Source organism: Paramacrobiotus metropolitanus, unplaced genomic scaffold, assembly GCF_019649055.1.
Source record: "Paramacrobiotus metropolitanus isolate TYO unplaced genomic scaffold, Prichtersi_v1.0 Parri_scaffold0000077, whole genome shotgun sequence".
Taxonomy (NCBI): Eukaryota; Metazoa; Tardigrada; class Eutardigrada; order Parachela; family Macrobiotidae; genus Paramacrobiotus; species Paramacrobiotus metropolitanus.
The window spans coordinates 611621-624272 of NW_026570297.1; the positions used below are offsets into that span (position 1 = coordinate 611621).

Consider the following 12652-nt stretch of genomic DNA (forward strand, 5'->3'; position numbering starts at 1 on the left):
AAGCAACCGGTAAGACCCATCTAAAATCACCGCGTGTTTAACTTCGTACTGGACGAATTTTTATTTCTACTAAAGGCGATAGCTCGAGGATACGGGAAAAGGGGTATGCCCTGGTCCCATGTGCCTCCAGAACTTGTCTTCGAGACATTATCCTATCTGCCAATGAACAAGCGAATGCGATTGCGCCGGGTGTGTTGCACCTGGGCCACCATACTTCCAACTGCTTTTGCACATTTCTTCATCGAAGTGGATCCTGACGCATCCTGCCCGCTGGCCAGATTAGCCATGACACTGCATAAGACCGTGCGGGCGAGCACGAAAGTGTTGCTCATCACGCCTCCTGCAAAACTCCGACGGAACGGTGAATATTCTTTGAACATCGTACGCACTTTAGCGGAAATGCTCGCTGGCATGCGGATCCGCGTGCCAGTTATTATTCTGGCACACGTACCCGCCGATTATTGGGATCTGCTGTTGACCATCGCCAGGAGCGCGTTTGATCCGCTGCCTTGGCGCACGGTCTGCCAGAAGCTGTTGCTGATAGAGGTCAAGGTGGCCACATTGTTGTGGGAAAAGTCCACGGAAGCTTCCAGACAAGAGGTGCTCGATAAACTGCAAGCTTTCCATCAGTTGACGGAAATTCGTTGGTTGTGGCCGTATAACGCTTTTCTGCACGTGGTCAAAAGTTCGATGTACACAACTCCAATCGCACTCCAATAGGATTTTGCATTTACCGCGACATAAATTTTCTATCCAAATGCGCCAGTGTACATGTACACTGTTCCACTTTTGGCTTTCTACTTTTGTTTGCGCACAGGTTTTGTATAGAAGACCAATGTCGGTTTGACTCTCCTAGTCTTACTTTAAAGTAGATTGATCGTAATGTATCTGTACAACACGACTTCCAGGCTAATACGGGATTTATACTGTACCTACCTATGCAGCAGAAAAGTTCTGTAGGTGGCCTTATATATTCTACGAGTAGGGCTTTACAAATGTACGAGTACAGGTTAACAGTGATGCCCGCGTATATTTCTGTCTGTTCTTACTATCTTCTTACTGTTTTTTTTCGCTCTCTTTTAAACTTTGTTGTACATATATATAGCCTGCGTAGGCGGTCCCAGTTTCTTTGATTTTGATTTTGTCTTCTGTTTTTTGCCAGTGGTCAGACGACTCAGATATGTTTCGTAAAAAAAACATTTTCGTGGCCACAGCTGCCGTATAAAGTATGGTATAACGGTGCGCTCCTGCAGTTAACGCCCAGTTTGTGGTGGATCTGAAGGCTACAGGATTATTTTCTATCTGAGTAGTGGGTATGTCCGGTTGCGTACCACGGGTCACCCGTGCCAGGTTATGTACGGCGGCAAGTATATCGACACGTAACGATAACTTAATTGAAATTTTTAATCTGATCGCATCGTACTGCAGCAAAGCTAACAATAATTATTAGTAATTTGCATGTTTCGACTGCCAGGTGCTGTTGACCGTACCAATAGGTCCTCATCATTAGTCGTACGTGTAGGACAGCAAGGCATACGTACGGACTGTGGACCGATACGGTAATTCATTTCTGGGTGGGTATAGACTGTAGACACGGGTAAGAACAAACGTCGCCGGCCTATTTAACCAATACTTTCCATGCATCAATCTGAATTCCCCTTCCAAGCCATCTACAAGTCATTACAGCAACAACTAAGTATCATTTTCCTTCGAGTTGTATGGAAAAAACGTTTTGTTGAAAACCGAAATTCATCATGATAACAGCGACTAGCGTATCGTGCACCCAGCCAACTTCCGCGCTGTATCTGTAGTATCAACTATCAACCAATCTGCAAGTTTCAATACTTCAAAAAATTTATCCTAGAAGTATGCAGTATGCACTACCCCGAGTAGCATACCCATAGTGAAATTTGCATTTTGCAAGAGAATCACAACGATCAACGATGTCATTCAATGCGGTTGTTAAAGAACGCCGAAGTCCGCACGTCTGCGTTAATTACTGCATAAGTAATATAAATTCGTATGTACGAGCACTTCCGGTACTGCGACACCCGCGTAGAGGTGGTTTACTTTAGCTGCGCAAGCAAAGAATGAAATACTCGTCCTATCGCCTTTCGTTCTGGTTTTGCCTTTTGATATTCAAGTCATCTGTATAAATACAATTTGATGGCGTCGTTTGTTTTACACCCATCAAACTCTGAATATGTTTAAAAAAGACGTTTGGCGTTACGGTGTCGTGGACGTCCGGGACAACAATGGAATAATTATTAGTCATGGCATGGTAATTGATTTAGTTGACGACGGTGGCGATTTGATTGTGGACTTCGGGTACACTGGCCATCATGCTGATCGCATCCCACTGAGCCGTTGCGTCGCATTTACCAATGACGACTACTTTCGTGCTGGTGTCAGTGTGCAGCTTTTAAATCAACAAAGTCCCGATCGGCCGTGGTGTTGGTATCCTGCTAAAGCCCTCGCCCGGGTGACCGATCGCGGAGCGCATAAGTACAGTTACGTCCTGGTGGAGATGGACGTCAATGGACAGCGCACTCTGGCGTTTGTGAATTACGATCGCATCCGAGTGCCAAGGGAAATGTGTTCCCTGGCGGAGAAGGTGCTGATAAGCATTGAACGAGGACAGTTCTACGATAAGTTTCCCATCAGACAATTGTGTTTTCTTAAGCGGCGCGTCGAGTTAGGGTGGTTTCCCGACGTGTTAGCCATGGCGGGGAAACGGGGATTTCGAGAAATGTGGAATCATTTAACACGCACCATCTTTGCCCATATCGAAGTGCAGGCGCACGAGATAACTTTGCATTATATTTGTGCGTCGAAGCGCAATCGTATCATGGACGCAGCGAAATGTGTAAGGGTTTGTTTGCTGTTAATCTGTGGCATATTTGGCGCATATATGCATACAGCCACAGGTGGTTGGTTATAGGTGGGCGACCACTGGGCGCATTTAAATAGCTTGTCATCGCCAATTCCCAAAGGCCGTTACCAGAAAACATAAACACATACCATGATACTTATAACTTATGCAGTTGTTTTAAGAAAAAATAAGCAGTTTTTTTTACAGAAAGAGCATCTGGGTCGCATAAATTCCTTAGTGGATTCACACCACAGGAAACGAGAGATTCTAATTGAAGGATACTACAAAATCCCAAAGCGACGTAAACAGCAGAAACTGAGTGTGAGTGGTGATTCTCTCCGTGTCAAACGCCGCCGTCAGAGCGCGCAATCCCTCAAATGCAAGGTATAAATGCGCATTTTTTGTTGCAAACTTGCAGTCGGATGTAGGTATAGGCATGATAATCTTAGTTTTTAATTTTTCTTATTTGATGGGTTGATATCGCGATCCACATGCAAGATCGCGATTACACGTAAATCTTTATGACTTGTGAGTGCAATGAGATGCTACGAGTGTACTTTTAAGGCGTCGTCAAGCGCACCTTTATAAGTCTCCAAATCCAGTACCGCCGTTTACCAAGAGGTACTAGAGCTCGCTCGGTTAAAATGTTGTAATAAACAACCACCCGCAGGCCGAAGGTATTGCTTACGTATTTTAATCTCTGCGTTTAGGGACTCGGCTCTGAGTCTATCCTCCTGTCTTATCTGCCGTTGGAAGTTTTAACGGAAACCTTGTCGTATCTCACTGTGGAAAGAAAAGCGATGTACCGACGCGTCTGTCGAGACTGGGATGCACTTATCGTTCATTCGCGATCTGCTCTGATTCAGCTGGATCCGTTGTCGAAGCACCTTCAAACCACACTGGCATGGATGCTATATGGAACAGCAATGACTTGGTCAAATTCCATCCGATCACTGATATTTGCCGCTATCCATCCGGATCGCTGTTTTTTTGCCAGCCGTTATGTTATCCCCATCGTAAAGCAAATGTTGGCAGCGTTGCGGATGAAAGCGCAGATTGTTCTCCTAGCACATATTAAGGATGCTGATTATAGCGAATTTCTTCCACCGTACCAATCGGAAACTCCACCGCCGTGGTCCGCGATCTGTCGAAAGTTGCTCCTGGCGCATGTGGTGCTGGCCATTCCGCTGGACTACACCGAAGAAAATGTGGCTGCGGTTTTTCAAAGGTGTGGTAACATGGATGGATCCTGGTTGAAGACGAAGGATGAATGGAGCTGCGATACATTGCGGATTAACCGAAGCACCATTTGTTCGACCAAGGAGTAGCGGAGCATGTGCGAGCCAGTGAGGGTATACAGACAATTTGAGACAATGACGTCCTGTACTATGACGTTCTTCGTATGGTAACGCTTGACCACTGTATAGAATGCCTGAGAATGGACATTCAAGTTTCAAGTATTGCTACCAGTATGTTGAAAAACGAAGTCATGCACTCCAAAGGATTTTGCAAAACAACGTATTAGTAACTCAGCAATACGTTTTGTGGAATTGATTGTGGAAACTGGAATCGCCGCACCCACTTGTTACCTGCCACAGAAGGCAATTAGTTTATTAGCTCCCAGAAAGTCAATATGCTGCAGCATCTTGTGCAGTGTGCGTTATCAATGCAAAACAGTGTGCGTTATCACCTGTAAAACATACACATGTCAGGAATATATCATATCGGTGATCCGGTGGACGCTGACACCATTTCTGGAGTGAAAAATAAAGACGAACCAATGACCGACGTTAATTTTTTATGCACCACGTGTTCCGTGCAGTACTACATTTACGAAAAATGAAATTATTAACTTGTAAATTACTGTTACATACTTACATGTGATGATGTGCAGTACTTCGGCCACACTCAGAAGAATGTCCGATGCTTCTCTGTCAAAATAAAATCAAAACGAATATAAATAGGGCATTTTAGTTACGCATCCGTGCTGCAACGTGACGGGGATGCCCAGTGTCCAGCTGATGCATTTCCGGGCGTGCTGCCACCGCCTGGGAGAGCGGTGCAACGGTTTTGTACGGTACTGCCAGCTCAGATTTGTCGTGTTTCAAAAATCATTAACTAAGAAAATTTTTTAGCCGCATTTACCTTTTCGGTTATTTTGCCCTGTCGTTGTTTAGATTGCAGTTTTGTAACTTCTACCTGTTTTGTTACATGTTTCTTTTCTACTGGTAGTAAATCTTATGCGTCATTTTGTGTTTAATAAAAGACGTTTGGCGATACGGCGTGAAAGATGAAGATGATGCGGGTACAATCTGGTAAACCCTACTGTAACAGGCTAACACGACACTTACTTCGTCTGTGTACCTCTGCAAATCAAATTTTCAGTTCCCGTGCCGAACCATCTATGAGTCTTCTACAACATCTATTCCCATATCACCAGCTTTGAATTTTATGGAGAAAATCCTTTTTCAAAAACCTAATGTTACTTAATTATTACCAGTGGCGCCGCTGAGTGCACCCAACTCCCGTATTTACTCGTGGATACATTTACAGCATCAACCTTATAATTACTCGTATCAACTTTATAATTACTTGTAGCAGCTTGTACTCGTATTTATGCAGATGCTCAGATACAGTACAAAATTACAACGATAACAACGTTTTCAATTGCGGTGACTTCTGAACTCCAAAGTCCAGACGGCAGACGCCGAGTTTAATGCCGCTGAAACGCGTCTGCTTAAGGTTACCCCTATTTTGGCACTGTAATTAATGACCGGCCCGGCTTACCATTTGCATGCCTGCGTATATGCAAGCGATTAGATTTGGACATGCAGTCAAATGAATGGAGACTGGAGAGCACCTGTTTGCGATTTGTATCTTTTGTTTTACTGGGTCATAAAACCGTAGCAAAATTGATGCAAACTCTGAAGACAAAAGACTTTGATCACACATGAGTGTAGCTGGGCAGCGCACAATCGGTTGTCTAGTTGGTCTTTCGGGCTATTCCTACGTGGTGTGTGTGGTGAACTGAGACTGCCAACATCTTCAAATGAGATTTATCCCTGCATGAACTTTCGAATCCTACAGCTAAAAATGCGGTTAATAGGCTTTGAAAATTAACTAGTCACTAACGGAATAGAGTAGGATTTTGAAATTTTGACAGTGGATGTATGGATATCGTAAAAGTCTAATTGCGAGGGCGATTTTGAGAAAAGTTGGTTTTGCTCGAGTTATTGTCGAATCAAGCAACCAACGAAGTGTTTTTTGCAAGTTGCAACTTTAAAATGGACTTTTTCCAAAAAAGCTCTCGCAAGGTGCTGGAGAATCGCGTTTTATATTTTACAGGCCGGTAACAAAAAATCTCAGTTCAATCTAGTCAGACTAGTTAATTTTTAAGCGGAATTACCAAATCTTGAATTTTAAAGTTTACTATTGAACCTATGATACTGGTTACAGGGGTTGAATTTTTCATGATTTTAACTAAGAAACACTTTAGAATGGTCAAGACTGAGTTTCGAGTCGATATCGCAGGATCTCCACATTCGCGAACGGTAAAAGCCAAAATAGGGGTAACCTTAAATAGGCTCGTACTTCCGGTTCTGCGACGCCCGCGTAGAGGTCGCATTTGGCTAAACCGCTAACGATGTATCGCGTTCGTTTTGGTTGTGCTTTGCAGCTGATTTACATAAATAAAATCTGATTGCAGTTGTATTACGAAATCCCATCAATCTCCGAATATGTTTAAGAAGGACGTCTGGCGTTACGGCGTCGTGGACGTCCAGGACGATAATGGGCTGACTCACCATGGCATGGTAACTGACCTGGTTGAAGACGGTGGAGATTTGATTGTGGATTTCGGATACACTGGCCACCGTACTGACCGTATCCCACTGAGCCGTTGTGTCGCATTCACCACTAACGACAATCATCGTGTTGGTGTTGGCGTGCAGTTTTTAGATCAGCGAAGTCCAAATCAATCGTGGTGTTGGTATCCTGCCAAGCTCCTGGTCCGGGTGAACGATATGTACTCCCACGCCCTGGTCGAAGTGGATGTCGATGGACAGCCCATGCTGGTGTTCGTGGGCTATGACAGAATCCGTGTGACAGAAGAAGTGCATTCCCTGACACAGAAAGCGGCGTTAGGCGCAGGCACACCACGTACGCGGTTCTATGACACCTTCCCTATTAGACATCTGTATTTTCACAAACGGCGCGTCGAGTTGGGCTGGTATCCTGACGTACTGGCAGTGGCGGGCAGGAGCGGGTTTCGGGAAATGTGGAACCGCTTAACACACACCATGTTCGTTTGCATGGAAGTGCAGCCGCATACGCGTGAGATATTCTTGCTTTATATTTCCGCATTGAAACGCAAACGTGCTCTGGACGCAGAGAAATGTGTAAGGGCGAATTTATATCAGAGTTTTTGGGACAGCGTCCGTTATTGAACCTGGTTTTGGTCTATGCTACATGTAATTTGGGCAGCTTTTAGTGCCACCGAGAGCTAGTAAGATTGTCTTATGGAACTATTTATCATTTTATCTATAGATAGAAGTATATTTAGTAAAAGGCTTCGAGGCTACGTTGATGCAGTACAATCCTGTCAACGAAAAAAACGGCAAATTCGTGATTACTAATTGCACGTGTCGTTTTGACTTTCTAACGTTCATTCCAAATATGCCCGTTTTGCCCATAATTCATGTGTTTAGGAACTGTAGAAATAAGTAGTTGTTTTGTAGAAAGAGCGCCTGCGCTGCGTAAAAACTTCCTTGGATTATTGTGACAGGAAACGAGAGATTCGAATTGAAGCAAGCCACAAAAACGAAAGGCGACCTAAGAGACCGAAACTGTCGACCGCCGACGCCGGAAATGATTCTGTACGTGTTAAGCGCCGCCGCCATAAAGCGCATTCTCTCAAGGTAAGGACGAATAATCAAAATTTTAATTTTTAAGGTGCAGTCAGGCTATGGGCTACTAGAAAATCGGTGTCGTAAAACTGTTACCCGACAATACAGTATTCGTACTGTAATGTCTGATAAGCGCTTCTGGTTTTTTATGCTTATAATATAGAGTATAATAATTACTAGCAACGACCGCGGCGCGTAGCGCCGCGGTATCCACCGAAGGTTGCGGTGCCGCCTATACTCTTGTATGGTTACTTACTGTCGCGTGGTAACGTTGCGCTGCTAACTTTCGCGTGCTTGCGTTATATCTCTTAGTCTCCCTTGGTTACGCTACGCCGCACACTCTCTTGTGGTTACGTTAAGCCGCTCAATCCCTTGCGACTACTTTGCGCTGCTAACTCTCTTGTGGTTACGCTACGCCGCTCAATTCCTTGTGGTTACTTTGCGCCGGTTGCTCTCGTGTGGTTACGTTACACTGCTCACTCTCTAACGGTTACTTTGCGCCGCTGGCTTTCTTATGGCTACGTTACGCCGTTCAAAATCTTGTGGTTACGTTACGCCGCTCACTTTCTTGGAGTTACTTTGCGCCGGTAGCTTTTGTGTGGTTACGCTACGCTGCTCACTCTCTAACGGTTACTTTGCGCCGCTGGCTTTCTTATGGCTACGTTACGCCGTTCAAAATCTTGTGGTTACATTACGCCGCTCAATTTCTTGTGGTTACTTTGCGCCGGTTGCTCCCTTGTGGTTACGTTACGTCACTTATTCTCCTGTGCTCACGTTACGCCGCTTACACTCTTGTGGTTACTTTGCGCCGCTTGAGCTCTTGTGGTTACGTTATGGCCCTCACTCCCCTGTGGTTCTGTTACGCCGCTGAATTTCTTGTGGTTACTTTGTGCCGGTTTCTTCCGTGTGGTTACGTTCCGCCACTTATTCTCCTGTGCTCACGTTACGCCCGCACTTTCTTGTGGTTACGCGACGCTGCTCATCCACTTGTGGTTACGTTACGCCGCTCCTCTTGTGGTTACAGTATGCCGCAAACTTTCTCGTGGTTACTTTGCGCCGGTCACTCTCTTGTAGTAACGTTACGCTGCTCTATTTCTTGTGATTACTTTGCGCCGGTAACTTTCGTGTGGTTATGCTACGTCACTTGTTCTCCTGTGCTCCCGTTACGCCGCGCACACTCTTGTGGTTACGTAACGCTGCTCATTCTCATGTGGGTACTTTGCCCCGCTTACTTTGTTGTGGTTACGTTATGCCGCTCACTTTCTTGTGGTCACGTTACGCTGCTCAATTTTTTGTGGTTACTTTGCGCCGGTTACTCTCGTCTGGTTACGTTACGTCACTTACTTTCCTGTGCTTACGTTACGCCGCTTACTCTCGTGTAGTTGCTTCCTAAGCCGCTTGTTTAATTTATTTGAATTTTTTTGTTAATTTAATTTTAATTTGTTTAGGTTAGTTATTTTATTTAACTTATTTATTTTATTTATGTAATTTTAATTATTTTTATTAATTGCTATAGATCTAGTTAACTGAATTCAGTTGATAAGAAATTAATTACTTTTATTTTTCTATTTATTAAATTATTGATCAGTTAGTTATTTAATTAAGATATTTCGTTTTAATTTATTGTATTTAGTTTATTTAGTGGGAAATTAATGAAATAATTTAGTTTAATTCAGTAAGATGTTCAGTAAGTTAGATTCTTTAGTAAGCTTAGTAAGTCCGTATAGTAGGTTTAATTCGTTTAGTTAGTGTATTCAGCAGGTTTATTTTGTAATTTGTTTCAGCAAGTGGACTTTGTTTAGTAAGTGATTAAATAGGCTCAGATGTGTTTTAAGTTTGGTAGGTCGGTTTAGTAAATTTAGGTGGTTCAGTAAGCTTGTTCATCAAGTTCACTTGGTTTAGTGTGTTCAGCAAGTTCAGTTTGTTAAGTGAGGTTGTATAATATATTTCCGTTGGGTTCAGTTGGTTCACTAATATTAATGTTATGTTCAGTCGCTTTACCAACTCTTCGGCTGGGTTGAGTTGGTTCAATAGGGATTGGGTCAGATTCATTTGGTTCAGCATGGTTTGGGTTTAGTCGGTTCAATAAGGTTTTGGTTGGGTTCAGTCGGTTCACTAACTTTTCGGTTGGTTTCAGTTGTTTCAGTAAGATTTTGGTTGGGTTCAGTCGGTTCAGTAAAATATTGGTTTGGTTCAGTCGGTTCACTAAGTTTTCGGGTGGTTTCAGTTGTTTCAGTAAGATTTTGGTTGGGTTCAGTCGGTTCAGTAAAATTTTGGTTGGGAAAGGTCGGTTCACTGACTTTTGGTTTGGTTCAGTCGGTTTGGTTGGGTTCTGTCGCTGTCGGTTCGCTGAAGCGGGTTTGGCTGGTTCAGAAAGGTTTTAATTGGGTTCAGTGAGTTCACTAACTTTACGGTTGGGTTCAGTTGGTTCAGTAAGGTTCTGGTTGGTCAGCCGGTTCACTAACGTTTTGGTCGGGTTCAGTTGGTTCAGTGAAGATTAGGTTGAGTTCGGCTGGTTCAGAAAGTTTTTAATTGGGTTCAGTCGGTTCATTAACTTTTCGGTTGGTTTCAGTTGGTTCACCAAGGTTTTGGTTGGTTTCAGCTGATTCATTTTGTTTAGTAAGTGTGTTCAGCAGGTTCAGTATAGTCTGTGAGTTTGTTCAGTATGTTCACTTTGGTTAGTAAGTAATTAGGTTGTGACCAATGAAAGCAATTTGGAGGCGGTCGCGTTACGACTCCTGCCGCTTAATATGTAAGATTATTTAGAGACTTACCCACCAGTTATTATCATGGCGGTAGCATATTAGCAGCAGCAACAAAGTCAATAATTACAGTGACATTGTACACGCTCATTGTTTTCCTGTAGTTGTGATTATTTTACTGTACTTTATTCGCACCTTGGCGGCCCCGTGGTTTAAAAGCCATATGATTTATCTCTTGCGAGTTTTGCGTAATGGTACGCGAGGAACACAGATTGCCGAGCTCCATGCCATGACCCTTCGCTCCTTATAATACCTGATTTGCGATAAGCAACCGGACTAGTACACATGCCAAGAAATCGCGAGCACAAGTCATAAAAAGTAATTAAAAATCAATTAAGACTGTGCTTACTAGGAACAGTCATGGTCACAGAGAGACGGGCCCGACTACCAAAAGTGACAATCGGTAGGCCGCAAGTGCACATGCACATGCGAGAGGTAAAACGATGGATGAATCACAGGAGAAGGGAGAATTTGGTCTGCCCTGTGTCTGCCCGGGGCCGGTCCATCGCGCGTGCAGTTTTTCGCAAGGCGAAAGAGGCAAGCATTCCTTTCAAACGCATGACGCGGTGCCTCCGAGTCATGGTATCTATAGCATGGGTACTAGCCGCTTGCTTATCGCAAATTCCAAAATATGTACTGTACTACGCTACGAGCAGGATACACAGTATATGCTTTTCGCCCCACGGCCCGGTTTGTATGCAATCGGCTCTGTGGTCAAGCAGTCTTCGTGGGCTGACCGGCTGACCGAATGGGTGCCGGCAGGCTGGCAGACAGAATGCTCTCTGCGTAGCTTCAATGGTCATTTGCCTGTTGTACTGAACTTTGACGCGATAGTGGTTTCTAATTTATCAAGTCCAAGAAGATATTCCTGTTATAGTGTACATTGTCGGCATCAAAGTGAACAGGAAGACAATTACTCGCGCTATCCGTTGCACTAATTTTTATCTCGATATGACGTCGCGTTCGTACGGAATTTTGGTTTAAAATTTTGTTTTTGATAGTTCTACAGCGTTTTTTTCGAATTTTTGAAAACCCTCCCAGCAACGGATAGTCGACATCAAGATCTATCATAAGGCGATGTATCGTCCTAAACGGGTGAATAGTGAATATTTTTACCGGGGTCGAAGCAGAAAATTAATTTCCTCATTATTTTGTTAATGACCGCACAAAACTTTATAAAAAAATTCTCAGATGTTAGCACAACATCTTGGTGGCATACGGCAATAGTCAAGTTAACCGCACATTAACCACCGAGTGCACACTAAAAATTAGCGCAAGGGGACCATATGTTGGGTACCCCTCGTCTTAAGCACGTAGTACATACAAGTATTAAACGCGATTAAGAAAATAATCAGTCACCCGCTTTGTACATGTGTATTGTACCGGCACCAGACCACGCAGATCAAATTAAACCATCAAACGCTTATGAATTCTCGCTAACGGCTAAAAGGTCAATGTGGATCCGTTGGGTTTTTTACAAGATATTGATTGTATTAGGGACTGGTTTCCGAAGAGGCGAGCGATGAAGCAACTCAGTTGTGGTATCTGCCACCGGAAGTTCTTTCCGAAGCATTGTCGTACCTCGTTGTAGAACGAAAAGGCATCTGCCGACGAGTATGTCGAGACTGGAATGCGCTGGTAGTCCATTCACCGTCAAGCCTACTACTTGAAATCGACCAGGGGTCTACCCACATTCGGACAACAGTGGCATGGATGTTGTATGGAGTAGCGAAGACTTGGTCAGCTTCCGGTTCCAGGAACTCCAACCAAACGCTGATAGTTTCCGTCCCACAGCAGCACCGCGACCGGATTTCTGAGCGTGCGGTGGTTAACGTCATACACGAAATGCTAACAGCGTTGCGGATGAAGTTGCACATAATTCTTCTGTCACACTTAAAGGAAGCCCATTATCACGATTTTCTGCCACCATTTCAGTCCGAACAACAATCGCCGTGGTTCGCGGTCTGTAGGAAGTTGATGCTGGTGGAAGTGGTGCTGGACAAACCGTACGATTATACCAGAGCAGATGTGGTGAAGGGGTTTCGAAGCAGTGGCACTATGGATGGATTCTGGTTGCGAAATCCGTGGGACAATACTTTGCGGATTACCAAAAG

At 44.1% G+C, this 12652-nt stretch overlaps 1 protein-coding gene across 1 annotated transcript; it reads left to right on the plus strand.

The window, feature by feature from the left end:
* Positions 1-2793: 2793 nt before the first annotated feature.
* On the plus strand, positions 2794-4374 carry LOC129595435 (uncharacterized). Its single transcript, XM_055492442.1, has 3 exons — positions 2794-2866; positions 3080-3256; positions 3583-4374. Exons 1-3 carry the CDS (start codon positions 2849-2851, stop codon positions 4198-4200), a joined length of 813 nt encoding a protein of 270 aa, XP_055348417.1. The 5' UTR covers positions 2794-2848; the 3' UTR covers positions 4201-4374.
* Positions 4375-12652: the final 8278 nt, after the last annotated feature.